Source organism: Suillus discolor, assembly GCF_016758755.1.
Source record: "Suillus discolor strain FC423 chromosome Unknown F5147scaffold_17, whole genome shotgun sequence".
Classification (NCBI taxonomy): Eukaryota; Fungi; Basidiomycota; class Agaricomycetes; order Boletales; family Suillaceae; genus Suillus; species Suillus discolor.
Window position 1 is genome coordinate 364,392 of NW_024541264.1, and position 26,879 is coordinate 391,270.

The 26,879-nt window shown below is 48.6% G+C and overlaps 12 protein-coding genes across 12 annotated transcripts; 5 read left to right on the forward strand and 7 right to left on the reverse strand.

The window, feature by feature from the left end:
- Positions 1-28: 28 nt before the first annotated feature.
- On the forward strand, positions 29-4,756 carry F5147DRAFT_771767 (uncharacterized protein; the record flags this gene model as incomplete). Its single annotated transcript, XM_041441284.1, has 18 exons — positions 29-317; positions 379-725; positions 775-1,145; positions 1,197-1,452; positions 1,508-1,607; positions 1,668-1,884; positions 1,958-2,089; positions 2,139-2,426; positions 2,482-2,689; positions 2,759-2,895; positions 2,951-3,033; positions 3,130-3,216; positions 3,279-3,682; positions 3,744-3,822; positions 3,877-4,052; positions 4,104-4,244; positions 4,303-4,370; positions 4,420-4,756. The coding sequence occupies 18 exons, from the start codon at positions 29-31 to the stop codon at positions 4,754-4,756; spliced, it is 3,720 nt and encodes a 1,239-aa protein (XP_041294837.1).
- A 42-nt stretch (positions 4,757-4,798) lies between these two features.
- Positions 4,799-5,369, reverse strand: F5147DRAFT_573180 (uncharacterized protein; the record flags this gene model as incomplete). The annotated part of the gene is made up of 2 exons (XM_041431141.1): positions 4,799-5,041; positions 5,097-5,369. The coding sequence occupies 2 exons, from the start codon at positions 5,367-5,369 to the stop codon at positions 4,799-4,801; spliced, it is 516 nt and encodes a 171-aa protein (XP_041294838.1).
- An 88-nt stretch (positions 5,370-5,457) lies between these two features.
- Positions 5,458-7,082, reverse strand: F5147DRAFT_93233 (adenylate kinase). The gene is made up of 5 exons (XM_041444476.1): positions 6,669-7,082; positions 6,479-6,587; positions 6,351-6,415; positions 6,104-6,296; positions 5,458-6,046 (listed from the first exon to the last, which is right to left on the reverse strand). Exons 1-5 carry the CDS (start codon positions 6,941-6,943, stop codon positions 5,744-5,746), a joined length of 945 nt encoding a protein of 314 aa, XP_041294839.1. The 5' UTR covers positions 6,944-7,082; the 3' UTR covers positions 5,458-5,743.
- Positions 7,083-8,353: 1,271 nt separating this feature from the next.
- On the reverse strand, positions 8,354-9,563 carry F5147DRAFT_573154 (mitochondrial protein; the record flags this gene model as incomplete). The annotated part of the gene is made up of 6 exons (XM_041431139.1): positions 8,354-8,706; positions 8,756-8,959; positions 9,018-9,243; positions 9,299-9,356; positions 9,407-9,461; positions 9,512-9,563. 6 exons carry the CDS (start codon positions 9,561-9,563, stop codon positions 8,354-8,356), a joined length of 948 nt encoding a protein of 315 aa, XP_041294840.1.
- Positions 9,564-10,494: 931 nt separating this feature from the next.
- Positions 10,495-12,164, reverse strand: F5147DRAFT_609750 (plant expansin). Its single transcript, XM_041432413.1, has 5 exons — positions 11,808-12,164; positions 11,659-11,751; positions 11,327-11,607; positions 10,998-11,275; positions 10,495-10,941 (listed from the first exon to the last, which is right to left on the reverse strand). The coding sequence occupies exons 1-5, from the start codon at positions 11,919-11,921 to the stop codon at positions 10,919-10,921; spliced, it is 789 nt and encodes a 262-aa protein (XP_041294841.1). The 5' UTR covers positions 11,922-12,164; the 3' UTR covers positions 10,495-10,918.
- Positions 12,165-12,572: 408 nt separating this feature from the next.
- On the forward strand, positions 12,573-14,050 carry F5147DRAFT_686039 (scamp family-domain-containing protein). Its single transcript, XM_041436718.1, has 10 exons — positions 12,573-12,648; positions 12,701-12,904; positions 12,958-13,141; positions 13,192-13,236; positions 13,292-13,316; positions 13,373-13,391; positions 13,449-13,497; positions 13,557-13,707; positions 13,762-13,803; positions 13,859-14,050. Exons 1-10 carry the CDS (start codon positions 12,645-12,647, stop codon positions 13,910-13,912), a joined length of 777 nt encoding a protein of 258 aa, XP_041294842.1. The 5' UTR covers positions 12,573-12,644; the 3' UTR covers positions 13,913-14,050.
- A 160-nt stretch (positions 14,051-14,210) lies between these two features.
- On the forward strand, positions 14,211-17,043 carry F5147DRAFT_759838 (uncharacterized protein). Its single transcript, XM_041440463.1, has 9 exons — positions 14,211-14,219; positions 14,273-14,340; positions 14,408-14,663; positions 14,721-14,797; positions 14,858-14,909; positions 14,966-15,059; positions 15,111-15,305; positions 15,365-16,602; positions 16,655-17,043. Exons 3-9 carry the CDS (start codon positions 14,461-14,463, stop codon positions 16,806-16,808), a joined length of 2,013 nt encoding a protein of 670 aa, XP_041294843.1. The 5' UTR covers positions 14,211-14,219; positions 14,273-14,340; positions 14,408-14,460; the 3' UTR covers positions 16,809-17,043.
- A 33-nt stretch (positions 17,044-17,076) lies between these two features.
- On the reverse strand, positions 17,077-18,630 carry F5147DRAFT_686045 (S-adenosyl-L-methionine-dependent methyltransferase). Its single transcript, XM_041436719.1, has 7 exons — positions 18,372-18,630; positions 18,171-18,310; positions 18,040-18,111; positions 17,965-17,985; positions 17,830-17,917; positions 17,470-17,779; positions 17,077-17,409 (listed from the first exon to the last, which is right to left on the reverse strand). The coding sequence occupies exons 1-7, from the start codon at positions 18,519-18,521 to the stop codon at positions 17,198-17,200; spliced, it is 993 nt and encodes a 330-aa protein (XP_041294844.1). The 5' UTR covers positions 18,522-18,630; the 3' UTR covers positions 17,077-17,197.
- Positions 18,631-18,656: 26 nt separating this feature from the next.
- On the reverse strand, positions 18,657-21,240 carry F5147DRAFT_686049 (WD40 repeat-like protein). Its single transcript, XM_041436720.1, has 8 exons — positions 21,076-21,240; positions 20,840-21,011; positions 20,334-20,773; positions 20,127-20,276; positions 19,387-20,073; positions 19,145-19,338; positions 18,960-19,090; positions 18,657-18,899 (listed from the first exon to the last, which is right to left on the reverse strand). Exons 1-8 carry the CDS (start codon positions 21,226-21,228, stop codon positions 18,793-18,795), a joined length of 2,034 nt encoding a protein of 677 aa, XP_041294845.1. The 5' UTR covers positions 21,229-21,240; the 3' UTR covers positions 18,657-18,792.
- Positions 21,241-21,253: 13 nt separating this feature from the next.
- On the forward strand, positions 21,254-23,623 carry F5147DRAFT_93512 (SRP54-type protein). The gene is made up of 10 exons (XM_041444477.1): positions 21,254-21,371; positions 21,424-21,588; positions 21,641-21,739; positions 21,796-22,141; positions 22,190-22,298; positions 22,351-22,599; positions 22,649-22,960; positions 23,015-23,108; positions 23,158-23,287; positions 23,344-23,623. The coding sequence occupies exons 1-10, from the start codon at positions 21,294-21,296 to the stop codon at positions 23,466-23,468; spliced, it is 1,707 nt and encodes a 568-aa protein (XP_041294846.1). The 5' UTR covers positions 21,254-21,293; the 3' UTR covers positions 23,469-23,623.
- On the reverse strand, positions 23,602-24,417 carry F5147DRAFT_573267 (uncharacterized protein; the record flags this gene model as incomplete). The annotated part of the gene is made up of 4 exons (XM_041431146.1): positions 23,602-23,748; positions 23,811-23,996; positions 24,055-24,214; positions 24,269-24,417. 4 exons carry the CDS (start codon positions 24,415-24,417, stop codon positions 23,602-23,604), a joined length of 642 nt encoding a protein of 213 aa, XP_041294847.1.
- Positions 24,418-24,755: 338 nt separating this feature from the next.
- Positions 24,756-26,662, forward strand: F5147DRAFT_686057 (phosphoglycerate mutase-like protein). Its single transcript, XM_041436721.1, has 7 exons — positions 24,756-24,976; positions 25,026-25,231; positions 25,283-25,687; positions 25,741-25,842; positions 25,894-25,989; positions 26,039-26,152; positions 26,209-26,662. The coding sequence occupies exons 1-7, from the start codon at positions 24,791-24,793 to the stop codon at positions 26,387-26,389; spliced, it is 1,290 nt and encodes a 429-aa protein (XP_041294848.1). The 5' UTR covers positions 24,756-24,790; the 3' UTR covers positions 26,390-26,662.
- Positions 26,663-26,879: the final 217 nt, after the last annotated feature.

Sequence of the window (26,879 nt, forward strand, 5' to 3'; positions counted from 1 at the left end):
CCCACTGCAGTCAGCTTTTTAAGCAAGGATGGCGTCGCCTGCACCACGAAAAACGCACAGATACGCTACGCCGCGTCAATCAGTGACGCCGCCTAGACAGCGCCGCATGGTCAGTGCACGCCCTGCCGGCACACCTTCTAGGCGAACTGAGGATATCGCTGTGGTACAAGACGTCATGGACGTCGACGACGTGCAAATGTATAATGAACGTGTACTAGGATCAGGGAGGGAGACTCTCTACGCGCGCACGGACGAGATCAGTGTTGCTTTTCATGCTGCACTCCCGTTTGAAGTCAGGCGCGAGTTAAAGGGTGCTGGTACGTCCATCTGCTCAACTCAATTCATCCAAGCGTTGAAAATAAGCTTGACCGTACACAGATTTCTATTCTCAATCTTGGACAGGTGCAGTTGATGCCATCACGGGGTACGCCCTTGCCGCGTCCTCGAACACTTGTTTCGTCTGGCATCACACCAAACCGACTACATGCTACATCCTCCCTTGTCCACCTTCCTCTCAAGATTATGCGCAACCTCCATCTGCACCATTCCACGCTCTAGTCCCCTCTAGGTCACGTTCAGAACCTGGTCTTGTCCTTCTCTCCATCCGCGGTGACATCCGTTTCTGGGACAGCATAACCAGCGGTCTAGCAGGCGGGGGCAGTTTCGAAAGCATCAATCTTGAGCTCGGAGAGGGAGAATATACGTCTGGACTGCTTAGGATTGACGTAGGTGCCTCAGCACGCTCATGTCTTTTGTGTTGATGTACGCTCGTAGGGTCAAATCTACATTGCATCTACCTCGCATGGACGTCTATTTAGACTCACGCTCACATCTCAAAGCGGGCGGCATACGCTCTCAGCAAGGCTTTTTGCACCGCCGCCTGCACCTGGGCTCTCTCTTGCGCGTCTCCTCTGGTCCACGCCTGCTCCCCAGCCTACACTAGGGAATATATCTGCTCTTGCTCTTGGTTTTGGTAGTGGCGAGGTTGGAAGGGGTATGGTAGCAGATAAGGAATTATGGACGCTCAGCGAGACCCGCGTGCAGAGGTGGAGCTTGAATAAGGAGGTGTTACTGGGTGAAGTGGATGTCCGAGAGGCAGTGGGGAACGTGGAGGATCTGGAGGGTGTCGATTTGGGCGTGGAGAGGTGCATTTTGATCGTGATGGGTTAAAATTTAGCTAATTGCCGCGTCTACAGCGATGGGACACTCGTTGTTCTGGTCTCATACGCCGGGTCCGAGCAAGAGACAGCTGCGATGGCGCTTGACCAGTACGGTGGGTTTGGTATGGGCGCACCGGTACCGAGAAGGATATATGCGCTTGTTAGACTTAGTGCTAGCACGAAGCGGGGTGAGGTGGCGAAGTTTGAGGGAGGAGGTGGAGATGGAGGTGTGATAGAGGGCATAGGTGGAGGCATGAAGATAGATGGTGTCACGGGGGTGCTATATGCTACGGTGGGACTCTCTATCTTGGCTCTGCATGAAATCTAGCTAAAAAGCGTGCTCATAGACAGCCGCGTCGGCGCCCTTACATCCTCGTCTGACACTCCTCGGGGGAGGTGCAGTCGTAGCGATCAGATTCGTAGATGTGGTCGTATTTTGTGCTCGGGGTGCGTTCTCGTCTCAGCCTGCCATAATCCAGCGAACAGCTGACCCCCCTTGCGGCATAGACTCTCCCTACCAGGATCGCCTTACCCTGAAAGCCCCCAACACAGATCAGATACTCGGACTCGGTGTGCTTACAACATTCCAATCCTCAGTGCACTCGTTTTCTGCAGAACAGGAACAAGGGGAAGGAGCAGGACCCGAGGACATGCTCATACTAACAGCCGGCGTGCTCATGCGTGCTCGTGTGGATTTAGGGAGGGTCAAATCATTCGATGAGGCGTAAGTCGCGTTCCTCCCCTCCCTCTACTTCTTTGCTCCGTGTCCTGATGACTGAGCCAATCTGATTCCACAGAACCGGCCGCGCGATCCTCATAAGAGCACTCCTCACACAAGCCATACTTTACGGAAGCAACCCCGATAACCCCCTACATTTCTCGTTTCCGCCCGAGGTTGATGCCGAGGCGCTCATGACAGGTGCAGAGGGGTTAAGCAGGGCCGTCCTCGAGAGCGGTACGTACATATTATTCTTGCAGCTACTACAAAGACGCTGATTTCTTCTGTGATGATTTCGGTCGGTTATTTTCATTATTGGCGCGACACCTTTATTCCAACCGGAAAGACCCAGAGATCATCCGACCAAATCATGACCTCACCTCTCAACTGACCTCTCGAAAAGATAGGCTCAGCTGGCTCATACGTTTCATCAATGACAATGCAGCACTCGGAAAGATGTCGCAGCGCAGCCGCCAGCGTCTTGCTACAGATGCGGAAAAACTTTATGCATGTCATCAGCTTTGGTTGAAGATGAATGAACATTTAGAGTGCGTCCTCTATCTACTCCTTCCTTTATTTCCCCCTCTGACTACATCCGAACAGCGCTGGGGCCTCCCACTCCCTCGTCACTGATGCTATTCACACATTCACAGCCGCCCACCCTCTTTTACACCCATCCGCTTCGCACGATGTTGTCCGAGATTTCTTCAGGTATAGAGTAGCGGAGATTGGCCGGCTGATTCCGTTCATGGTGGAACGGGTTGAGAGGGCTGGAGAAGGTGCCATGAGAGAGGTTGGAGGTGCTGTTGTTGTGAGTTTTTACCCTCTCACTCTCACAATGTTTTATACGTGTTTGGAATGGTTCTGATGTGGACTCTAGACGATTCTGCAAGCAGCGCTCTCGTATAGAGCGTATAATCTTGCCGTGTATGGCATCGAACTGCCTATGATCAAGCCGTGGACGAGCCGCCCGAGTGCCATCGATGGTGTGTTAAAGCTTGTCGATGCAGCCACGAGGTGTGTAGATTTGGGATTCGTTTATCATATGTATCGTGACCCTTCTTTGCTATAGGTTCGCGCTTGACCCGAGCAAAGCAAACACTAAAAGCGCATCGAGGGAGCTTCTCCCAGAGCTTGCGACAATGTTTTTCGCATGTATGCAAGAGAGATTGGATTGGCTCGATAGGCAAGTTGTTTATCTCAATGCATAGCCTGAGAGAGAAGAAGGCTAATCGACGGATAGTCCCATAGCAGCAGACGAACCTGGTTCCGAGAGGGACCACATAGAGCTCAAAGAACGCTTCGATCAACTCCGCCCCGAGATCCTCGAAACTCTTCGTACGCTTTCCCTTCTTTCAGTCTTCTCCCTTTCATTTTCCTAACTACCTCATAATTTACAGGTCTGACCTCTTACCTCCCAAACGCTCTCACGCTCGCCGCATCACACGCCGACTTCCGCTCTCTCGCTGCGCTATTACACCAAGACACCGTCTACCCGCCCTCTTCCAATCCGCACGCGCGCACGATCGAAGACTATGTCGACCGCTTTGGCGGAATGTTTGCGAGGGAGGTTGTGCGATGGTGTATGGTGCATGGGGAAGCGAGGGTGGTATTTGCGATGGAGGAGAGTGGGAGGGGAGAGTGGGGAAAGTATATGGATGAGTACTGGGCGGAGGAGGAAGGTGAGGGAGGCAAATGCGATGCGGTGGCGTGGTTGAGGGATTTGGGGCAGGGGCGGTGGAGTGTTGCTGGCACAAGATTGTTTAGAGAGGCGAAGGGCGCTGGGGATGTAGGTGTTAAGCATGTGAGTCAATTTGGATTTCGGTGATTGGATTGAGGTAGGTGTTGATTGGTGTGCGGTGTAGTTTATGCTTAGCGTAGGCAAGCTTGCGCATTTGGCGCAGATGCAGGAGGCTGGGGATGCGGACGATGCTGTATTGGATGGTACGTTTGTTCGGTTTCTTTTTGCACCGATGTGCTTGACTAAATGCCGTCCAGCATTCCATGATAGCCTGGATTTTATATCGGTGCAGGAGAAAATTCTTCAGGAGTTCCGGGAAGCTGTCAGCAGTTTGCGGGGCAAACAAAAACAGAGCCTGGACGCGCAAGTGGACGCGGTAATAAGGGCGAAAGGTACCAGACTGAAGGGAGACCGGAGGCACGGGCTGCTTGGGGTGCGTACATTTCTATTGTTTCTCTTGATTTGTGCTGATTTCCATGAGCAGATAATGAAGATTTTTGTGAGGCAAGTGCTTCAGGGCAAGGCGCTCAGCTTGGAAGATGCGGCGGACGTGCTCACACTGCAAGACAATGCGGAGGGCGTGGAAAACTATGCTACTGCGCTGCACTTACTCGCGCATGCCGAGGTATGTCGTCGCGCTTATCATGGCTTTTTTGTCGCCGGAATGACGACTGTCGTACAAGGATATTCCAGACGCGAGGAGACAATCCTCATTCAAAAGAGTGTGGTGTAGAATATACAATCACGATGAGTATGTACCATTTCCCTATCCCATTCATCAGCTTTAATGGTCATTTTAGCTGGGACTCCATTCGCGAAACTGCCAACATCACTGACGCCCAACTAACCTCCCGCTTCCGTGCAACCGCGCTTTATACCACGTTCAACGTTATTCTACCCTCACCCCAATTATCTCAAATACCAGGTGTCGACCTTGACACGAAGGAATGCTTGTCAGTGCCTTTGATGCCCGAGATCAAGTCGCGTTTCCCAGGCATACAGGAGGACATGGTGGGTGACTTGGCGAGAGATTACAGAGCCGAGAGCTCAGGAGTCGAAGGACTGAGACTGGGAGACGTGTATCATCGTGTCAGGGAACTGGTGATGCTGGACCTGGGGTACGCAAGAGAGGGATAGAGTAGTGTCGTACGAGACCTGCAGTTGCAAAATCTATACAAATTATAGAAACCTCCAGCTCGTCAACCTCTTTTTTACCCTCTGAAACTCAACTTTAGCAGAGAGCGAGAGATCCTCGAATGTCCGTTTCCTGAGCTCCGCGGCATACTCGTCCTGGCGCGCCCGTTCCTGGACTACCCACTTCTTGTAAAAGTCAGACAATGCGTGCTCGTGTGCTTCTGTAGGTGCATTGGGTGGGAGGGCAGCGAGGACTGAGGATTTGGCAGCCTCGAAGCGGGTGTTACTCTAGTAGTGATCGATTCGAATCGTTGGTTCTGAATCACGATAATGCAGAACCTACCTCTGCCCAGTATGCGTGGTTGAACGCGTCGAGCTGTTCTCGATGGAGTTTCCACTGTAGTTCGTGGTCTACCGTATCGTCTGAGAATTCTCTGAGGGAGTATGGGTGCTGTTTAGACTCAGAAGGGGAGGACGAAGAGGTGGCAGTGGTGTATATGATGGGACGGAGGTTGGAAGTTGGATCTGGAAGCCCGATGAAGTTGAACGATGGCCTGGACGTGTGGATAAGACGTTTGTACGCGGAAAGGTGAGCTAGAGATGTCCGTGGTGACATGATAGTGGTGGCTTGAGACAAAGCTTACTCCAGCTTACATCGACACATTCGTTACAGTTTCAATTCTCATTCGTCCAACGCATAACAGAAGGAACGATGGTCTGTCACATGGTAGATATCTTCCGCGACTACCTCTTTAACATGTGTTGAAGTTCTACAAACAATCGTCCGGTAACCAATTGCAGTGATCCAATGCTGCATACCAGACTTCCTATCGGTATGATTGCAAGGGTAGAAATACAATTTGATAAAAAACATGGTGAGATGTCAAATATTCGAAAGACGTAGTTGAGACATAGGTAGAACAAGAAAAATGTTACAACTGGAGAAATGGCGAAAGAGCGAACAGCAAAACACTCAACTACGAAACACGGCTAATTTAAAAATTTGGATGGATTAGGCCCATCACTAGCCGCACCTCGCTTGATGGCTCGCTTTTCTTGTTCCATTGCAAATGGGTCACTGAGACTATACCGCCGCTGGGAAATGCTTGAAACGCGTTCCCGAATGCCGGGGAACGACCTTCGCACGACGGCGTCTAGCTGAGGCCAAATCTCGTCCGACGTTTCGCCTTGCAGAGTAACAAGTCGTGCTAATTTGTTGACTGGCGATGCGTAATATGCGAGCAGGGGCGACGTGGAATCGTAAAATTGCTTGAGACGGCGAGAAAATATCTCCTGATTAATCATCCGTCGGAACTTTGTTATGAACATTTAGGTTTTGAATCCACGTACAGGGTTATCATCAGGTCGCCTCGTCAATGGTTCGCCTGTTTCGTCATCGAAGCCATCCACTTTGGGTCGGTTGTATGACATATTGTACACACGGCCAGATGGCAAATGAACCCAGCGGTCAGATATCCGACTCAGGATGACATTGTCTGCGACATCCAAGTTGACTACAAGACTTAATGGGGCATTCTGGCTCCTGAGACATTAGTCAATATGCGGGCCCCGACGATATGAGATTAGAATTACGAACTGAAGATGAGCATCCAGCAATTTGCCTTGACCTAGCGTTCGTGGAAAGCCGTCCAAAATCCAATGCTGTAAAAATGGGGCACTAATTCAGGCCCGTAACCACGTCGGAGGGAAATGTGGCAGACTGACCCTGTTGTTGAGCGACTCGAGTTTGCTCGCGACCACTTTTAGCATGACATCATCAGGAAGTAAGCTTCCCTGTGCAACGATTTCTTCTGCCTGTCTGCCAATTTCCGTTCTAATACCATGACAAGCAAGGGTTAGCACCGCAGCACCATGCGCCGTAGCCACATATGTGACACGTGAAATTTGACCTCACCTCTCCGCGATGTGTTGCCGCAAAAGGTCACCAGTGGATAGGGACAGTATGTCATACTTCTTCACGAGACGGGCTGAGAGTGTTCCCTTGCCAGCGCCGGGTTTTCCGAACATGAGCATACGCAAGACCTTGCCGTCATTTTGTTCTGCTGAGCGCAGAGTGTTAAGATAAAATGGTAGTGCCTTTGAAACCGATACAGAATGGGAGATAGATCTGTGCGCAGTTGCAGTGGGGGCGATTCGTATTGACGGGGCGCGAGCGAACAGAAAGTTCATGAGGAAGGAAACGGATAGAATTAGAGGCGAATTAATGATAGGTATATATTCCGCTGGGTGGTATCGAATGATGTGTTTATTTAATGTCGTTCGATAAATTTTGCTTCGTCGATACGTACGAACGTACGCGCGGATAGTTTAGTGTAATGCTTGGCGAGGTACGCTTCCTCGCTTCACCAACAATTTGGGGGAGAGTGGCGGGGTGTTACGTGGTAATGAGGTGTTACGTGGGGAAGAAGTCTGCACCCATTTCAATGATTTAAAGGAGACAGTTTGTGTCATACCAAAGTAAGCAAGTGCAAATCACACAATTGGAGTCTAGACTTCATTCCACGGCAGAGGTTCATGTCGATGGGTGACAAAGTACTGTACTTTGCCAACGAGTCACCACGACGTCCCCCTCGATGGTAACACCCGTTGGAAATGCCATGGCTTAGCATCTCCAGTCTTTACCCGCTATCATCATAGCCACTCGCGAGTCTATCTGTGGTTAGTCACGATCTCACACGCCAACGTCCATGTGACCATCCGCGATAGTTATTGCGCTATACCACTAGCAACGTGCGTTCCCTGGGGGAGGTCAAATCCCTTTTATAAGTTTCAGGCAGTCATCGGCTTACCTGAAAGATCTCTACCCCAGGAATCCTGTACCTGGCTTGGAGACCTCGTCATCAGTCGAGCGCCCAATCTTTCCATATCTAATCTTGGTACCAAGCGTCTCAGGCTGCGTGTGCGTGTGAGACCTCAATTGGGGGTGAGGGGATTGAATTTACGCAAGGTATGTCAGCGAACCTCCCGCTTCAAGTGTTTTTTGCTCTACTTATCATCTAAACTATTGGATAATGATAAGTAAAAGCTTGGGTAACGTGTCATTGATCGGGATAGTCAGAATGTGCAACCATATCTCCGCTCGAGACATTGCCTAGGTTCTGCATTACCCGTTATATGTATGTACCAGTCCAAAAATGACAGTACGCACTGGTATACGGCAGAGGAGCACGTCTTATTCCCAATGACTGACCGAGCCCATGACAGGCGAAGTTCGGACTTTGCCTCTCCGTGCATCTATCTCCGAGTCAGTGCTAGCCAGATAACTGTCTACTCACACTGTCAAAGCACTTCTACTCGCTGGAAGACTTTGCCATAATGCTGAAGCCTCGATTGTTTATACAGTTCTTGACGAGAGCACTGCGTCTGAAATTCTCCGAGTCTTCCCCCGAGTCACTAGGTATTTTTATACTAACTACAACACCTAACAATGTTATCGGCTTGCATAATGCTAACGTCCTTTATATATTCTTTTCACGAAACTAGCGCATAATCGGTCGACCAAGAATTAACGATTTACCACGAAGGAACAAAAAAAATGTACAGTATGACGTCGAGGGAATATGAAAGGTATATAATGTTCTAGGTGTTTGCCGCCGGCTCCTCTGATCCCGTCTGGGACATACCAATCAGTTGGTGCATTTCGCGTACACCAACAACACCACGTATATCCTTAGCTGGATCCAAGGAAATACATATAGCCTCGGCCAGATGATCCACATGAATTGGCGGAATCGAGAGCAAGTTCGCCAAGGAATTCAGGGAGGAAGGCGTTTTGTCCGTAGCATTGGGAAACACCGACGTGCCTAACCACCGAAGAACCGAAGCAGGCATCGGGACATATGATGGTACTGCGTCATGGACTCGTGACGAGAAACCGAATATCGTAGCTGGAATAGTAGTCATTGGTCGGTTGTGCGGATGGTATATTATACCTAGTATGACACGTTATTAAAAATTGAATTGTCAATGATATGTACTTACTGGGGCGGACATACACCCCCTTGTATTGAGGATGATCTGTGACGATTTCCTCAATTCGCTTCTCGGCCTCCCGTTTCGTTTCGAAATAGCGCGCGGAGACAAGAGGTCGGTTGAAGTCCTCCGCGGAGACGTACACGAAGGGACGAACACGTGTAAGTCCGGATACGGGCTTACTCGCGACGAATGTTTCACACATACGAACAGCTGACAACGCATGATGAATACCGCACGCAGTAAAACGAGGCCATTAAGGATCACGCACCTGATTCATAATTGAGGATATCGTAAGCGCTCCGCTGACCTTCTGCTGCAGGACCACCCATGCCCACAAGGTATTTAATAAAGCCCAATAAATCACCCTCTTGCATCTTCTGCTTGTACTGCGTGTTGTCTAGAAGTGTACCAACAGTGTGGACGACGGCATCAACACTGGGGAGAATGTCCGCATATGATTCCGGGTTCATGGCGTCAGCCTTCCGCCACTCTACCTGTTTGGGGTTTGAGTGGGCTGATGTGGTAGGGAGGGGGGCACGAGGCACGTACTCTTTCCACCCATGCAGGGGTATGGCCTTGTGGAGTTTTGTAAGGTTTTCCGGAAGAGCTGCCGCACCGCGGATGGTAGAATTGTTATACGCTGCAGAAATGACTTACCTTATACTGGTGACCTCCATTCCTCGGGCAAGAGCGATTTTACAAACCGCGGATCCTGCAAGCCATAAATGATTTGGTACGATATAAGGAGTTAGAAGCTCATACCAACGAAACCATTACCACCAACAACCAGAATTTTATGAGCAATAGCTGACATGGTGTCTAGTTTAGAGCTGTATGAATACTTGATATTTATATCAACCTGGTTGTAGACGCGTCGACAACGCGCAAAACCTATATATGGGGGTGTTTGCAACTATTTGGTAAGCATTTCACGGCGCTGGATAGTTGAATTGGGATGTCCGTGATGACGCGGCTGACAGGCTGTGGCTCGCCCGAGTGTATGCCCGACCTACTGACATGATATGCAATAGTGACCCTGTCCATCGGCCCATTAGTGAACCGATGTAGCCCTCCTTTTCAAATCTGTTCACAGCCCTCATCAAGGAGCAATCAATTTTTTTTCTTTTCGCTTGTTGACTGGGTGATTAATGGCCGCATCCAATATTACATAATATGGATAGGCAAAATGACCGCCGTCACATGACTCACATCGTCTAGCGTTAGTTCTTCCCCGATCGAATAATGAGTACTTGAGTACTTGAGTTTTCGCAGCATTTAGATTTTAGATTTTTATTCAAACCTTAAAGGTCGGAGTGTTGTCACATACCTTGTTGCAACGTAGACCAATTGTAACTAGATCTACAGTGTTATTGAAATGTCGTTACACAATAGCCACAAATTCAGCCTTGTATTTTGAACGTACAATAATTAAACTGAAGACCCCCCCTCCCCCTTTCTGGGTATGAACGTTGACCGTTGACGTTGACGGCGGCATGTTGGCACAAGGACTCTAGACCATCGAACAAAAACGTTCTAAACGCTGCGATGCATACATCTATCTCCATAAGGAACAAATCATAATAGCGAGCGCTGGAACGTTGTCACCATCCGATGTCAAAGATCATCATCGACAACCTTCGACGATACAGAAGACAAGGTCCTAATAATAAGTGGCACGTTGCCAAAGTTCAGCAACCTTGTATAAACCAGGATTTCCCTTTGTTCTTTTAGTACAGCACTCACAATGACATCGATCAAATGATTTAATATCTATGTTATTACGCACTGCGTCGTCTATGTGAATATGACATGACCAACAATCTGTGACTAGCCAGCTATCAACGTATCAACAATGTATGAAACATATTGCATGCCCTGAATATGATAAAAACCCGATAACAAAAGAAATTCATGAGTATGCGTGATTCCGAGTGATTGTAAAGCCATATAAACAAGAGCGAACAATGAATGTGTTGCCAGTGGAGGGAATGGGCATTTGATCGTCGGTGTGGAAACCAAGAGCCACCAGGGTCGTTAATGTCCTGAACGCCAACGCCAGCTACCATGCTCCAACGGGACTAGCCCGTCAAACCAAATAACGCATCAATGCGGCAAAGGAATGAAAACAGTGAACGATGGAAGAGGCACACAGTGTCTGCTAAGGGACAACTAATTAAGGAACTTCCAGGTAACTATTAAGGGTCAGGTCAGCCAGGATCATTAAACCAAGTGATGAGACAAGACGTACTGGGAAGGTCGCCAACGGAGAGGTTGTCTAGAGCTTGGAAGGCAGCAACAGAAAGGTCGATGGAGTTCTCGTTCTGACAAGTCGGGCAGTCATCAGCAATCGTAACCACAACGGTGTTGCCGTTGATCTGATTGGTGATTTGGACCTGTTGACCACAAAGGGGGGAAGCATTGCCAGAGTTGCCGTAACGAGATTGATCCATAGCGCAGATGAAGTCAGAATCAGAGTGGACTGTTCCACATGCGCCTGGGTTGCCTTCCTGGTAGAAGTAAGTTGCACTGTAATGCAAATTTGAGTATTTGAGCAGTGGTAAGACAAAATATATTTACTATCCGCCATAGTTCAGACTGCTGTCGCTAGAACCAGTGGATGGCGCGGTCGTCGAGACTGCCTCCGAGGTAGTAGTCGGAGCAGGGACAGCGATGGGGGTGTTGCTCGTAGTGGGCAGAGGGGCAGGCTGCACGGGGGTGGAGGATGCAGGAGAAGCTGTTGGAGTCGATGAGGGACCATCATCACAGCCATCATCATTCGATACAAGTTCACCATTGCTGCAGGAGTCACCAGAGGGCATCTGGCACTGAGCGGGGAGAGCGCTAGCGCTCTCGCCGGCCTAGATGGACTATGAGCAAGGTCAATCCAAGATATACAACGTAACACCAACCGCGAGGGGGTGGCAGCAGTCAGAAAAGAATTCCGTGTTGTGCTGGGTTTGGCACTGGAGTGCGACATATCTACAGTGGTAGGTGTCATAGGGCTGAGAAACGGTGTCAGGACACAAGGGCATAATTCACGAGGGATAGATTGACAAACCTCAAGAGCTGAGGTGTCCCAGCCTTGAGGGGCAGTCGCGCGAGGAACGACGAGCGCAGACACTACAGACGTAGCAATGAGGGACAGGACGAGTGTTGCAAATGTGGAGAACATGTTGAATAATGTGTAAATAGGAGAAAAAGAATGCAGATGTGGAGAGAGCGGGGGTGAAGACGAGGTGTTCGTGATCAACGAGTGACAGGACACTTGCAAAGGTCCAACTATTTAAGTCAAAAAAATGGTGTTAGCACGCACGAAAAGCATGAGTCGGACGCGAGGAACCGACGTTATGAAAAAACGAAGGAATGCGTTTACCTGACGGTAATTGAAGGGAGAAAGAAAGTAGTAGGAGGAGAGACACGGTTATTACTTCCGAATAAAGTCTTTCAGACTTTTATCCCTTGTATGACCGGATTAATGGATTTCATTTCCCACGTCGGCAAAACGTTGTCCTCGATTGCAGTCACATTTTTTTTATTGTGCCACAGAAGCCTTGTATACAGGCTTGCTTCAACTAGTGTGGTGTAACCACATGATTGGCAAGTCCAATGGGTAATGTCATTTTGCTGTAAGATGATCATTTCATTTGTAGAAAATTTTCTATTAGGTCCCCGCAGCAGTGCATGGCTACGCATGTACATGCCCGCTTAAATGTCCACAAATAGGCGTATACGATCGAAAAATAATAATTCTGACAAAGGGGGGTTATTCCGGCGAATTCCGATGCTCGGTTACTTGTGGCAGTGGTGCACATCCTTCTTCGTCGGACGGTAACTTTCAGGAACATAGCTAGCTAAAGCGAAATAACTACACACCAGCAATAGAATCTCTCCAGTCATGAGTGCGTTCTCATTGAAAATTCTCAACTGTCCCCTAACTTGAATTTGTCTAAGGTGAATTCACTGAAAACCCCTTCGCCTCAAGCCATTCGCTTGACACAAATCCCTTTGACGACCCATCATCAAAGCAAGTCCCTCAACACGACGCCCGTTTTGAGGATATTAGCAGACGAGAACAAGATTTGGAAAGACGTGAGCGCGAACTGAACCAGAGAGCAGAGCATATTCGTACCCATGGACGCAACAATTGGCCACCGTGTAGGAGCCAGACTGCGCATTTCATCGCAACGTATACTCATCCTCCAAACCAGTTTACCCTCTTATTTACCATGCCATTTCCGAAGAGATTCCTGAGGCTTCAAGACCTTTGATCACTCGCCTGTACCAGCTCTGGCTTGTCCTTTTGGGAACCCTAATCTTGAATATGGTAGCCTGTATATCTCTTCTAATTGCTGGTTCAAGCGACGGCGGAAAGGACCTCGGTGGAAGTATAGGGTGAGCAAGGTTCTAGTGTGTATTCTCTTCCTCGCTCAATGAAACGCTAGATACATGTTCATCATCGCGCCTTTATCGTTCTTGTTGTGGTATAGGTAAGTCATGGGCATCCATGCTACACCAGGGTTTCAGAAATTTACCCCTCATTAGGCCCATATATAATGGTTATATGAAGGTTAGCGTTATTTGCAACATCCTACCAGCATGTTCTCAAATTGACATGACATGCAGGAGCAAGCGCTTTACTACTGTCCGTCGAACTAAAATTTGATCCTCGATCGCGCTAAACCGCATTTCATTTTCACAGACTTCTATTTCTTCTTTGGTGGCTTCCACCTTCTCTTCAGTGTTTACATGTGCGTGTACGCCTCGCAAACCATGACTATCAAGCTGAATGTGGTTTCATTCCGTGCAGGATCATCGGGATTCCCAGTACAGGGTCTGCAGGGCTTATTCAGACAATTCAGATGTACGCGCAAGGCCACTGGGCCGCTGGCATTCTTGGCACGATCGCTACAGTTGGCTGGACAGTGCAAGGATTAGGGAATGCTTTCTATTACCGTCAGGTACGTTGCTCCGTGCAGTCTGCGCAGTAGAGGCGTGACTAGGGCCACTTGCAGATATGGAACCACCATTCAGCTGCCGGACACACCATGGACAAGGTAATTTATTTTGACATACGTGTGCCAGGTTTAGGGTGCTGATGCGGTCCTGCAGGCTAAAGCAGAGCTGGCTTCTCATGGCGCGAAGGCTTATTTCACGCGAGGCTGATATTACGCTTCCTTCTCGAATAGTACTTACTTGGTCATGTGGCGAATTCGTGCATGTACTACTTACCTCTCCGATCACGAACTCTTGTCTAAATATGAGCTATGATCACTGCACAATGGATGGCCTTGTATGATCGGATCAATGGCATAAAACTTGTGGAACAAATATTGTGCTAGATGAAACAAGAGAAAAAATTAAGCCTCCACCCTTGCTTCCACCAGTGGATGGTCTGAGTAAGCTGAGTTTGAAAATTGAAGATTGATCTAAAAGCGTCCAGCTTCACTTGTTTTCTACAACCACCACCTTGGTTAGTCTCGTCATCCATGTTTCCAAGTGTCGCGTGCTAACTGGTTTCAATAGCCTAAAAGACCAAAAAATTTCATAAAAAAGACTTTAGAAAAAAAAGCGGTTGCCTTGTTGCCTCCTGTGTACGTTCGTCTCTTCTTATCATCTCCGTTCATCTTGTTTATCAATCTACATCTTATGTCCGTGCAGTCGCAGAAAAAGTCCTCAAAGCAGTAACGACCCCAAAATCCAGAAAACCAAATATGTCTTCATCTTCCGTTCCCGAGACCGTTCCGGTGGTCCAACCCGAGCCTGCACCTGCTGGCCCAGCTCCAACTCCATCTTACAACCCTCAGACTTCGGTCACGTCCTCTCCTTCGGCTTCGCTTTATGTCGGCGAACTTGACCCTACCGTCACGGAAGCCATGCTGTTTGAGATCTTCAATATGATCGGTCCGGTTGCAAGGTGCGTGTTTTAGTCGCCTGGTTCCATTAGGTTCTGAAGTGTCGTGGCATATTCCAGCATCCGTGTCTGCCGCGACGCTGTGACGCGTCGCTCCCTCGGATACGCGTACGTCAATTATCTAAACACCAGTGATGGTACGTCGATTACAGTAGACTCATTCTCAGATTGGTTGTCTAATCTAATGATTATCCTAGGTGAGCGTGCTCTCGAGCAGCTCAACTACTCGCTTATTAAGAACCGTGCATGGTAAGTGGCCAACACGTCACCAGGGCACAGAGTTATTATTCACAGTTTTATTAAAGCCGTATCATGTGGTCCCAGCGTGATCCTGCCTTGCGCAAAACTGGTCAAGGTAACATCTTCATCAAGAACCTTGACGAGGCCATCGACAACAAAGTAAGCTTTTGCGCAAATATTACACTCTCAGCATCTTACAGGTCATTCCAGGCTCTTCATGATACGTTTGCTGCCTTCGGCAACGTTTTGTCGTGCAAGGTTGCCACTGACGAGCAGGGCCGCTCGAAGGGCTATGGTTTTGTTCATTATGAGACTGCGGAAGCTGCCGATAGTGCCATCAAGGCTGTCAACGGCATGCTCTTGAACGACAAGAAGGTGTATGTCGGTCACCACATCTCTCGCAAGGTTTGCGTCAATTGTCAGAATGTGTGGTCTCATACTTAACTCCTCCCCTATTTTCATAGGAACGTCAATCCAAGCTCGACGAGATGAAGGCCCAATTCACCAATTTATATATTAAGAACCTTGACCTCGAAGTCACCCAAGAGGAGTTCGAGGAGCTCTTCAACCGATATGGTAATGTGACTTCCGCAATCATCCAGGTCGATGATGAGGGCAAGAGCAAGGGTTTCGGCTTCGTCAATTATGAGTCACACGATGAGGCCCAGAGAGCTGTCGACAACCTTCACGACACGGAGATCAACGGCAAGAAGCTCTTCGTCTCCCGTGCCCAGAAGAAGGCTGAGCGCGAGGAGGAATTGCGCAGGTCTTATGAGCAGGCGAAGATGGAGAAGCTCAGCAAGTATGCGGGTGTCAACCTTTACATCAAGAACCTGGAGGATGACGTTGATGATGAGAAGCTCCGAGGCGAGTTCGAACCTTTTGGTACCATCACTAGTTGCAAGGTCATGCGCGACGAGAAGAACACCTCAAAGGGCTTTGGATTTGTATGCTTTTCATCCCCCGACGAAGCTACCAAGGCGGTTGCAGAGATGAACAACAAGATGATTGGCTCAAAGCCATTGTACGTCTCTCTCGCTCAACGCCGCGAGGTTCGCAGGCAGCAACTGGAAAGCCAGATTGCTCAGCGGAACCAGATCCGCATGCAACAGGCTGCGGCTGCTGGAATGCCAGGGCCTGCTTACATGGGTGCTCCCCTCTACTACCCTGGTCCTGGCGGTTTCCCTCCTCAGAGCCGCAACATGATGGGTTACGGTCAACCTGGTATGATGCCTCCACGTCCCCGCTACCCTCCCAGCAACGGCCAAGCTCCCGCCGGCATGCCCATGCCTCCTGCTTATGGCGCACCTCCTCAGTTTGGTATGCCTGGGTATTCTCGTGGAGGCCCTCGTCCTCCCGTTGCCCGTGGACCTGGTTCTTCCCCCACCAATCCTAATGTTCCCCTGCCGCGTGTCAATGGCCCCCCGGCCAATGGTGCTGTTCCTCGCCCCGGTCCTCCCCAAGGCGGTGCGCCTCCCTCTCGTCCTCCTGGTGGTGCTCCTGTTCCTGGTGCTCGCAGCCAGCAGCAGTACAAGCTCAATCCTCAGACTCGCAATGCTGTTGCCGCTCCGGTTCCAGCTACCTCTCCCCCTGCGAGCGCGGCTCACCCGCAGGCTGACGCCATCCAGGCTGCCATGGCTAATGCATCTCCTATGGAACAGAAGCAGATGCTCGGCGAGATCATTTACATGAATATCCTGACGTAAGTTATCACTGATTTAATTGCGCATTGTTATTGATATCGCTTATCGTAGTTCCCAACCTGAGTTGGCTGGCAAGATTACTGGCATGTTGCTCGAGATGGACAATGCAGAACTCTTCCACCTCCTTCAGTCCACTGATGCTATGGCTGCCAAGGTCAACGAGGCTCTCGCTGTACTCCACGATTTCGCAAAGGAAGAAGCTTGAGCACCGGAGAAGCATGAGGTGTAGCTTGGGGTCATTTGGCGGATTTGTTGTTTCAAGATATTGTTTTCCGGAGCAGATTCTCGGCTCGTCCTTTCGTTTCGTTTACACGCTGTGTGGCATGTTTATCATCTGCGACTGCTGCCTCCTCGTCATCGCTTTTTCTCTATGTCATAGGTATAGGTGGTGGTCAATCCTTTGTGTACTTAAATAAAGGAACAGAGGTGATATGCTTGTATTGTCTGCATGTGTGATTTCTCCTGCCTTCGAATGCTCGTCACGTATTCATCGTGCCAATCATTAACATGAAAAAGTAGGATACATGAAGAGCTATGGTACTTTTCCAACGCCCAGACAGCAAGCAACATATGATAAGGAAGTATGAAAATGAGTCAAGGATGTTTTGCCTTCTTGACTGCGTGCACAATATGGAGGCGCGAGGAAGCTCGAACAAGCGGGTAATACAGATCCTGATGAGCTTCCTCGATCAATTTCTTTGCTTCCCAATCCCGCATCCCAGAAGATAAGAAAAGAGGCTTCATCGCAGGAAGCATGATGTCATAGTTCATCCACGCTAGCTGACCGATACTGAGAGCAACGGGATCTGTAAAGTACAAATCGATAGTAAGCTTGAAGAGGCTTTGGCATTGCGGTTATTTGATACCCTTTGGCCAGAACCCTATTGGGATGTTTCCTTCCTGCGACACAATCCTATCGAACTCCCCAGTCGATGCAACGAGATTGGAGAGCTCCGGAGGAATATCAACGTCGATGCCTTTGTCACGCAGGCACCTCCTATAGGTCTCCCACAGTGTGAACCAGCCACGCATTCCAGACGGCTGTCCGGAGCGGATGAAATGTGATGCGGATTTCTCATCCGCGATTGGTTCAGTATCGGGTTCAATCAGTATGACGAGTCCACCCGGACGAAGCATCCGTGCGATTTCATGGAGAAATCGAGGATAATTTTCTATCTGTGATTCGTCAGTCGGGGAATCCGAAGTACTGGTATGGTATTTCTTACTCCCGTGTGCATGAACCTTGCGTGGATAACATCGAAGTGCTCGCTCGGGTAAGGTAGGTAGAACTGATCCAGATCACAGAGCTCAAACCTAGTTTCGTATTAATGACAAAGTACTACCGAGAGGGGAAAACTTACGTGCAGTTGGCAGGCACTTCACTGGAAAAAATGTTAGCGACATCCCGCGATGATATGATAAGGAGTCTAAATTACCGTGGTTGAACGGGAGCTAGGTCGACACCTATCACTTCGGCTGAAGGAAATTCGTCTGCAATGTCGATAGCCCTGTAAGGTAGTTATAGATACCTGTCACCAACTCGTCACGAAATTCCCAGAACACTCACCAGAAACCGCCTCCCGTGCCCAAGTCAAGAATACGGCAACGCTCCTGTGCCTCTTTGGGTTTTAGTACGTCAGCGATGGGCCCAACATAGTTCTTTCCATTGAAGAGAAATTGTATCGTCTTGTGCTGAAGTTCTGATCGCTGGAAACAGGAACAAGTTCATCGCACAAGGAAGGGAGATTGCATAGGGAAACCATCTAACCCTGACTTCTTCCTCGTCTGCAGGTAGCATGTACCTGGAACTGAGGGCATTGAATCTCCTGCCATGTATTTGACAAAAGAATTCGGAGTCATCCTCGCCAACATAGGTAAGTTGGTTGAGAGGGAAGATTATAGGATAGTTGAGACGCATGAGCAAGCGCTAGTGGACTGAATTCAAGGAAGTGACATGGTGCTGTGAAAGGAGTATTCCCAAGTCTTATATCTCAGTTGAAAAGGATAACGAGAAGATGACATCCATGTGCGGACAACGATGTGATTCTCGCGAAAAGGTGCGGGTATACCGCGGAACTTGAATAAGGATTTGAAATAGCGCAATCCTAATCCTATTAGCTCAGGTTTCTTCATTTGAGCCGAGCTGTCATAAATCTGGAGATGTGAATGTGATGCCAAACTCATGAACTTTATCGTATTGGCTTGATGTCATGCACAAATACGGTACGCGTGGAATCCCCATGCCACCCACGGTTACTGCTAGCACTCACAAGGAAACGACCACCCGGATCTACAACTTTAGAACAGTCAGTTGACAGGGCACGTATATATATGTATTCAATAGGATAGCACGTACGCATCTGAGAAACATAGCCCCCGTGATGACCTGGAATTATCTTGAATTGGACTCCACCCCTTGATTTCATACTTCCGTCCACTTCACCTGCCTCTACGGCATTCCACAAACGGATATTGTCTGTCGATGCACTGGTACGCGGGGCCTCAACTTCTCATCCCTGTCAACGTCACGAGTGAACTCACCATGCGATGTGGCGGCCATCAGGGAAGGGCACCACACAAGAGACAACACCCGAACTCGGTGGATTGCGAAGACTTTTTAGTAGTCTTGGTGTGCAATTCGGCCCAGAGTAACCGAGCAGTCGGACATCCCAAACATCAACCGTTCCATTTCGGCGCCCAGCATAAATATGCGATCCGTCCGTGGACCAACAAGCCTAGAGACCGCGTTAATAACGCAATACAGTAAGTATGCGAATACGTACAGAAACACACCATGGTGGTGTTTTTTCACTCATCCAAAGTCTTCCTACACCTGTTCCTGGTGAATTGACTCTTTTGTCCCAAAGCATGATCTGGCCGTCGATTGCAGCAATCATTAAAATATCTGGAGAAAACGTTGCACTATTGGAAGCATTTAGCAAAGGTGGAGCATTTTTTGGAGGCGCAACAGAGCTTTGAGGCGATCGTAATACCTGCTGCTGGCCAGAGTGAGGTGCCACCTCAGGAACGGCCAGGTTCGACTTGTTGTCCGCAGCCGAGCCGTCCCTTTGTGGAACCTGAGAACGTAACGCCCCGAATTCGTCAGAAGGCGGATTCTCGTTGTCAAATTCACCATCAGCATCCGGTTCACCATCAAATAGGGGATCAAAAGATGCATCAGATTTAGCATCTGCGTCTTGCATTTTGTGGCTTGAAAGAGGATCAATAGAAACGCTGGGTGATTGCTTGAATTGAGTGTCAGTGGTAGCGATCGGTGGCTCCGCGTTGGCGGCCCTGGAAATATCATTCTCCCTGATAGGTTGTGATACCGAGTAGGAACCATAGCTTCCCGCGGAGGATACAGGGTCGGAATAGTATGGGGAACCGAGCGGTCGAACAGCAATAGCAACAAGCTGCGCGCCGTGGGCAGTGAACCTTCGGATACCTTGCCCGGTATTCAAATCCCATTGCTGAATATTCTCAATCAAGTAATCACTTGCACCATCCGAGGGGTATAACCTACAGTAGCTTCACCATCCCATCCCGCGCTGAAGAAGCCTTTCTCGTCATGATCAATGGAAAGAGCTGATATAGGTCCTCGGTGTCCGTTCGCCAGGACATGAACCAAACGGCCCGGATCATGTCGTACTGTAAAGAGATTGATGTGGCCACGCTGCAGAAGTTCCCAATTCAGTGTTGTCGGAAAAATTATGCTGTTTAGAAAGCATACGTTAGCGCCTCCTAGAGCCCAAATTGCGTCGGAATGCATCGCTAGACTATAAACGGGACATGGAGAAGAATGACCCATCGGAGGGTACCCCGATTGAGGAACAAAATCTGGGTTTTCCCACCAAGATCGTATCTGACCGGCTTTCATATTTCCCTCGACGACGTTGCAGTGGTGTCTCTGCGGTGCTGTTAGTGTGGTCTTGCCATTTACGGTGGCGAATATATCGTAGTCACGAATAAATCCGTCATCCGAACCGGTAAGGAGGTGTGTCATGCAGAAGGACGAAGCAAGTGCATGTGTAGGCACCGGGTGGGGTATGGCACCTATTGCTTCCACTGTGAAAGTTCGCGGTTGTAGTTCGCTGTGATATCGGCGAAACGCTAGTGCCTTCTTTCGAACACTTGCAGGGGATGGTGATCGCTGGTGAATTTGAGCTATTACTGGTAATTTGTTACAAGTATAAGCAATATGATACGGTAGATCCGGAACTTGGAAGTCCTGCGTACCTTTGGGCGGTTCAGGGGTTGGTGGTTTGGGTGAAACCGAAGCTGATTTACTGACATCTGGTCGGACAACGGCGACAGACGACGAAGAGGTTCCACCTAGATGGACCTCAGCAGGAGGCTCTGACTCGTCTTCGTCGTCTTCGTCATCTTCTGAGTCGTCCGAAGGAGAGTCCTGCAGTGTGCACACAAAATGTGAAAAGCTACCGGGAATGTAATTAGGGTGAATTTCTATCTACCTCGTCTGCTTCTGTTGCCTCATCTACGCCGTTGTCCAAAGCACCCAGGAGATCCTCGTCGATATCGTTCTCTTCTTCAGCATCGCCATCCGTGGTTCTTGTATCGAATTCGAGGTCATCGATAGTTTCTCCTTCAGAGTCGCTGTGAGCCATGTTATGATTAAGATTCCCACGTGGCGGCAACTTCGCGATCATACCGTTCCTCAGCTGCTACTGTCATGGTTCTCGCTGACCTCGGCCGTAAACTCAATGCTGCCCTGTCATCGCTCAATAGAGCACCTGTCGTTGACGAAAAGGCACGTTTGTTCTAGATTTACAAATACATCCACTTACCGTACTGCCGCACAGGTACTAGATGCAACGCTCAAGGAGATTACAGCTGCACTATTAGAATCAGATGTGAATGTCAAACTAGTTGCATCTCTACGACAGAAAGTCAAGGTAAAGGTAAAGGCAGCTCTGGATGGCTCAGAGAAGTCAAAAGATTCTAGCCGGAAGAATCTCATACAGAAGGTCCGCACGCTTGTCGAATATTATACCGGTGTTGATGCTGCTTGTCACCCAGGCTGTCTTTGATGAGCTAGTTCACTTGGTTGATCCAGGTGTCGAGCCATACAAACCAAAGAAAGGCCAACCGAATGTTATTATGGCCGTGGGTCTTCAGGTAAGCACCTCTTCCAACATAAGGCTATCCTTTCGCCTATTTACAATAATTTTAAGGGAAACGGGAAGACCACCACATGTACAAAACTGGCTGTCTACTATCAGAAACGTGGTTTCAAGTCATGTATCGTCTGTGCGGACACTTTCCGCGCGGGTGCTTTTGATCAGACCAGACAGTCTGCAACCAAGGCCAAGGTAGCCTACTTTGGTTCATACACTGAAACAGATCCAGTCGCCATTGCAGCTCAAGGTGTTGCGAAATTCAAAAAAGAGAGATTTGAAGTGATCATCGTCGACACATCTGGTCGGCACAAGCAAGAATCTGAACTATTCCAAGAAATGGTACAAATCGGAGAAGCCGTCAAGCCTAACATGACTGTAATGATCCTCGATGCCAGCATAGGTAATTCTGCTCTGCTCCAATCGCAACGGCCACTAAATCGTGGCTTAGGCCAGGCCGCTGAGGCACAGAGCCGAGCATTTAAGGAGAGCGCTGATTTTGGTGCTATCATTGTCACCAAAATGGACGGCCATGCGAAGGGTGGAGGTGCCATCTCAGCGTATGATCATGTTCAATAATTGTTGAGATTCCTGACTTCTGACATGTCTCAGTGTCGCCGCGACGAAGACCCCGATCATTTTCCTTGGGGTTGGGGAACATCTACATGATCTAGATCGATTTTCGCCTCAGCCATTCATATCTAAACTTCTTGGATTGGGCGACATGCAGGGTCTCATGGAGCATATGCAAGATCTCGCCACTCAAAACCCCGATAAACAGAAGGAGATGGCAAAAAAACTCGAGGAAGGTAAACTCAGCATAAGGGACTGGAGGGAGCAAATACAAAACGTGATGAATATGTAAGTTATTTTGTTAAGGTTCATTCCGTAATCATAAACCTTGCCCCAGGGGACCAATAAGCAAGATCGCCTCGATGATACCGGGCCTTCCCCAGGAATTACTTCAAGGTTCAGACGAAGAAGGTTCAATGCGAATGAAGCGCATGATCTATATTACTGACAGCATGTCATCGGCCGAGCTTGATTCGGACGGTTCGTTATTTATGGAAATGGGGAAGGACGGTAAACCGGTAGGACTCACATGGAGAGTCACGCGTGTGGCAAAAGGGAGCGGCACGAGTGTGCGGGAAGTCGAAGAATTGCTTTGTCAGTACAGGATGATGGCTAACATGGCCAAGCAAGCCGGTGGGAAGAATGGATGGTACGCCGGATCTGATCTTCGGTTGAAAAGTGATTGGCTAAATAACAACCGCAGGTTACAAGCGATGCAAAAGATGCAAAGCGCAGCAGGGGGGCGTGGGCGTGGAGCCAACGGCATGCCTACCCCTGCACAGATTCAAGCGATGCAAGTGAGTAGACGATTTGTCATTATAGCGGGGTTTAACCCTTCCCTTCTAGCGCGCAATGCCTCCAGGGATGCTGCAACAAATGCAGCGACAATTAAGGAGCGGTGGTGGCATGCAAGAGATGATGAAAGCCATGATGCAGGGTCAAGGAGGTGACCAATTTGATATGGAAGAGATGCAAAGTCAGTCCTTTTTTCTGATTGATTATCATATGCTAATCTGTCGATCATCGCCCCAGGGATGATGGGACAGATGAACAATGGTCTCGGCGGGCTTGGAGGGTTGCCTGGCATGGGAGGTGGCATGCCAAACCTTGGGGATATGTTTAAAATGATGGGTATGGGCGGCAACGCTGGACGATGAATTCTCAAATAAAGTTCAGGATGTATGAAATACGTCACTTCTCTGCTAATATACCTTACTAATGCAGAAGATGGTTATTAATACAGTGCTGGTCTGTTCTATATCAATCAAGGGTCGTGCTAGGCAGTGCAGGTCACTTGATGGACTTGTTCCTTGTTTGCTGCTTACTCCACTCCTTTTTGCGGACGGAAGCCGCGTTTCTGTTCCCGAATATGAATGCGGAGGTGCGCTTGTCAGCTCCAGTCTTCTTCGAGATCACAGATGGCCCCGCAAAAAGAAGCTGGAGACCCCAGATCGTGTTCGCATGTTTTAGTGATGATAAAAATCATTGGAAACACGTACCGCCCATAGTCCGAATAACCCAATGAAAAATGACCCTAGAAAAATTAAGTTGCCAAGAGAGCCAACACCAGTCTTATTGTAAGAAAGCAATGCCAAAATAACTGAGGCAGAAGTGACAGGCACGAGGAGTGGATGGGAGTTTACATGCTGCTCGGGCTGGAAATCGATAGGCGAAGCGTTTGGAATCTGTGAATGCCGGCATCAGTAAAATTCGGAGCATGTGGTCTCTTGCAAGACTTCTCACCGTTACTACCAGAGTGAGTGCGACTGCGCCCATTGTAACGCCAAGTAGTGCCGCGAGGAAGGATTCAAGGGGTGAGAGTATACTTCGTCCTCCTGATGGTTCTGTCATGAAGAGAAGAAACCTTGGGAACAGCGTCAAGATTGTAGCAAACACAATGAAGCTGGAGTGAAGGTTTCAATATAATAATCTCGAAGAGGTAGCAGGTTGGCATTACAAGGCGGCTGAAATCCAAGCCCAGAGACATATTGCTCCGTCTTGGCGGCTGGAAAGGGATTCATCGACTGAGTCTACATTAGTCTCATCGTTTGAACACGCTGTACGTCTTCTGCTAGAAAAGTCTTCAAGTTCAATGTCGTTGGACATGAATGTTTGACGTGGACATGCAAGGTTCAAAAGAGTCCGTGTTACGTTGTATGTAAGATTAAACTTAACTTAATACTATTACCAAATTTAGTAATTCTCAAACAACTACACCTTGTCTGGTACAAATCTTAAAGCTACTTAAACAAAACTAAATTATAATTCTCCCTACGAGCCTAAATGAATGCCATCTGACAAGAAATCAATGACGTATTTTCCAGGCCGTAAAGATTTTTTTTGTCATATTCGCAGTGTTTTCAAAATGTTGCGAAATTGAACAATGTGACATTTTGTGACTGATGGTAACCAATACCAATGCAACGTGGAACCAAACTCACGAGACACGGTCGAGACCTCACGCGCTTCAAATCTCGGGATGCGTATACAGGCGATTCTAAGCCTCCTTTCGTCCGCGCATTATGTCCAGAATTACTTCAACGACACTCTCAATGTCCTGAACCATCTTGGCAGCATTTCCCCTTATCACCGTGCCCGTCATCAACATGCTTCAGAAATCAATTCAGAACTCCCTATCGACTGTACTGTTGACCAAGTAATGCTTGTAAGTTGCATTTCTGCAATAGATTTTTTATATACTAATCACGAGGTAGATGCACCGTCATGGCTCTCGTGGTCCCATTGGCGAGCAGAGATATATAGAGCGGCTGATTCAAACACTGCATGACGCAACAGATGTTATCCAGAAAGTAGAACTGCCTCACGAGTTCGAGTTTCTGCGAGCAGGGTATAATTTCAGCCTGGCACCGCATAATTTGACTATACTTGGGCGCAAGGAACTTTTTGACCATGGAGTTGAGTGAGTCAAGTTCAATTTTATGCAAAGGCAATAATTATAATAACCCACAAGGTTCGCTTTGAAATACCCACACTTGACAACCGACATAATCCTATCTAGCGACTCAGGTCGGGTGGTCGAATCTGCACGTTGGTTTGCGTTGGGTTTTTTCGGACTGGATCCAGATGTTCGCATTGTGACTGTCAATAACACAGATGATCCAGTTTCTTGGATCACTCCTGCACCAGGACCAGCTTGTCCCAAGTTCAACTACAGTTTTGGACAGCAGGCTACCCGGACGTGGAGCAAACACTATCTGCCTGTAATTACTGATCGCCTAAACATGCTTCTACCTGGTGTCGGGTTCACTGGAGACGATATTCATGGGGCTTTATTTGCTTGTGCCTATGATTTGGCTTCCCTTGGTGCTTCTCCGTGGTGTGGCGTCTTTCGACCCGACGAACTGGTTAATTTCGAGTAAGACCGATTGATTAAGCACGCATTGCTTTTTGATTATTATTATTATCGAGGTACGAAAGGGATATCTTAATGGACGCTTCGTGCGCCTATATGTTACCAGATAACATGAGCCCTCTCGTGGGGACGGTGTTTGTGAATAAGCTGATTGAGCGGTATGCACGTGTTCTACATTTCACCATAAAATAATTTCACATTTTTCACAGCTTCACAGATTCTCAAGGAAACAGCCGCCCATTATATCTTGAATTCGGGCACGATGTCACAATTTTGCTTGCTCTATCTGCTTTAGGCCTAGCAAAGTAAGCATCATAGTCATTCGTGGGGGCTTTTACGATGTGGATCTTCCAGGGATGACCCTCCCCTATCCCCCGACGAGCTACGTCCTGGGCGGAAGTTTCAGACTTCTGAACTCACGCCATTTGCCGCCAATATGGTCTGGGAAAAATTCACATGCACAAGCTCGTCAGTACCACACTGTTTTAATGAATCCATGCTTGGAGTGCTTATATTTCCTCCAGATATGATGGACCCCAGATTCGCCTTATTTTAAACGATGCTACCATGCCCTTGACTATTTGCGGTCAAGGCATGGATCCCACACTTGGGACATGTTCCCTCGATACTTTCGTGAATGCGAACCATTACAGCACAAGCATTCGGTTCCGGGATGAGACCTGGAATGCGACTTGTGGGGTTTGAATCGACCAACGCAATAGACAATCTTACCACTACACTAAATATTTCTGTCCTACAGAAGCCGCAGTTAAATTTCGGCGCAAGACAATCTCTGACGCTATGGCGACTTGCTCGAAATTCCTCGTTTCATTGGGACTACTTTGTGGAATGGATGAAATATTACGCTCGTTGACACTCAGGGAAAGGCATATGTAGCGGGCCGCCGCGCCGTGGGAGCTTGTGTATCCATAGATAGCTTGGAGCAGGTTTACGCCTTGGATCTAACCATTTCAAAAACGTCGACAGAATTAAGGGACATGATACTGAACTCAGGGTGCATGGTATGGGCGGGCTCTGCCGGTGTCAAGTGTAAGCACGCTGGCTTACCTGAGTTCTCATAATCAGTACATATACCGTCGCTGATACTGAAACATAAGCTTTCAGTATTTCACCTTTTGGTGTAACGGTTATGCGCGGCGGCGGTCTGACCATGTTACATCAAGATCCTCGAAGT

What these genes read in the sequence shown, in the direction of transcription:
- F5147DRAFT_93233 (XM_041444476.1), bottom strand. Translation starts at nt 6,943, where the DNA reads ATGAACTTTCTGTTCGCTCGCGCCCCGTCAATACGAATCGCCCCCACT. An exon ending in TCGAGTCGCTCAACAACAGG is followed by an intron (nt 6,416 to 6,478) that starts GTCAGTCTGCCA and finishes CCATTTTTACAG; the next exon opens with CATTGGATTTTGGACGGCTT. An exon ending in GGCGACCTGATGATAACCCT is followed by an intron (nt 6,047 to 6,103) that starts GTACGTGGATTC and finishes ATGATTAATCAG; the next exon opens with GAGATATTTTCTCGCCGTCT.
- F5147DRAFT_609750 (XM_041432413.1), bottom strand. Translation starts at nt 11,921, where the DNA reads ATGTTCTCCACATTTGCAACACTCGTCCTGTCCCTCATTGCTACGTCT. An exon ending in ACTGCTGCCACCCCCTCGCG is followed by an intron (nt 11,608 to 11,658) that starts GTTGGTGTTACG and finishes TAGTCCATCTAG; the next exon opens with GCCGGCGAGAGCGCTAGCGC. An exon ending in AGTCTGAACTATGGCGGATA is followed by an intron (nt 11,276 to 11,326) that starts GTAAATATATTT and finishes TTTGCATTACAG; the next exon opens with TGCAACTTACTTCTACCAGG.
- F5147DRAFT_686039 (XM_041436718.1), top strand. An exon ending in ATGCTTTCTATTACCGTCAG is followed by an intron (nt 13,708 to 13,761) that starts GTACGTTGCTCC and finishes GGCCACTTGCAG; the next exon opens with ATATGGAACCACCATTCAGC. An exon ending in CCGGACACACCATGGACAAG is followed by an intron (nt 13,804 to 13,858) that starts GTAATTTATTTT and finishes GCGGTCCTGCAG; the next exon opens with GCTAAAGCAGAGCTGGCTTC.
- F5147DRAFT_759838 (XM_041440463.1), top strand. Translation starts at nt 14,461, where the DNA reads ATGTCTTCATCTTCCGTTCCCGAGACCGTTCCGGTGGTCCAACCCGAG. An exon ending in ATGATCGGTCCGGTTGCAAG is followed by an intron (nt 14,664 to 14,720) that starts GTGCGTGTTTTA and finishes GGCATATTCCAG; the next exon opens with CATCCGTGTCTGCCGCGACG. An exon ending in ATTTACATGAATATCCTGAC is followed by an intron (nt 16,603 to 16,654) that starts GTAAGTTATCAC and finishes CGCTTATCGTAG; the next exon opens with TTCCCAACCTGAGTTGGCTG.
- F5147DRAFT_686045 (XM_041436719.1), bottom strand. Translation starts at nt 18,521, where the DNA reads ATGCGTCTCAACTATCCTATAATCTTCCCTCTCAACCAACTTACCTAT. An exon ending in CAAGGTTCATGCACACGGGA is followed by an intron (nt 17,780 to 17,829) that starts GTAAGAAATACC and finishes GACGAATCACAG; the next exon opens with ATAGAAAATTATCCTCGATT. An exon ending in AATAGGGTTCTGGCCAAAGG is followed by an intron (nt 17,410 to 17,469) that starts GTATCAAATAAC and finishes TGTACTTTACAG; the next exon opens with ATCCCGTTGCTCTCAGTATC.
- F5147DRAFT_686049 (XM_041436720.1), bottom strand. Translation starts at nt 21,228, where the DNA reads ATGGCTCACAGCGACTCTGAAGGAGAAACTATCGATGACCTCGAATTC. An exon ending in AGGCAACAGAAGCAGACGAG is followed by an intron (nt 21,012 to 21,075) that starts GTAGATAGAAAT and finishes TGCACACTGCAG; the next exon opens with GACTCTCCTTCGGACGACTC. An exon ending in GATGGGATGGTGAAGCTACT is followed by an intron (nt 20,074 to 20,126) that starts GTAGGTTATACC and finishes GAGAATATTCAG; the next exon opens with CAATGGGATTTGAATACCGG.
- F5147DRAFT_93512 (XM_041444477.1), top strand. Translation starts at nt 21,294, where the DNA reads ATGGTTCTCGCTGACCTCGGCCGTAAACTCAATGCTGCCCTGTCATCG. An exon ending in GATCCTCGATGCCAGCATAG is followed by an intron (nt 22,142 to 22,189) that starts GTAATTCTGCTC and finishes ATCGTGGCTTAG; the next exon opens with GCCAGGCCGCTGAGGCACAG. An exon ending in CACAGATTCAAGCGATGCAA is followed by an intron (nt 23,109 to 23,157) that starts GTGAGTAGACGA and finishes CTTCCCTTCTAG; the next exon opens with CGCGCAATGCCTCCAGGGAT.
- F5147DRAFT_686057 (XM_041436721.1), top strand. Translation starts at nt 24,791, where the DNA reads ATGCGTATACAGGCGATTCTAAGCCTCCTTTCGTCCGCGCATTATGTC. An exon ending in CTGTTGACCAAGTAATGCTT is followed by an intron (nt 24,977 to 25,025) that starts GTAAGTTGCATT and finishes ATCACGAGGTAG; the next exon opens with ATGCACCGTCATGGCTCTCG. An exon ending in GTGAATAAGCTGATTGAGCG is followed by an intron (nt 25,843 to 25,893) that starts GTATGCACGTGT and finishes CATTTTTCACAG; the next exon opens with CTTCACAGATTCTCAAGGAA.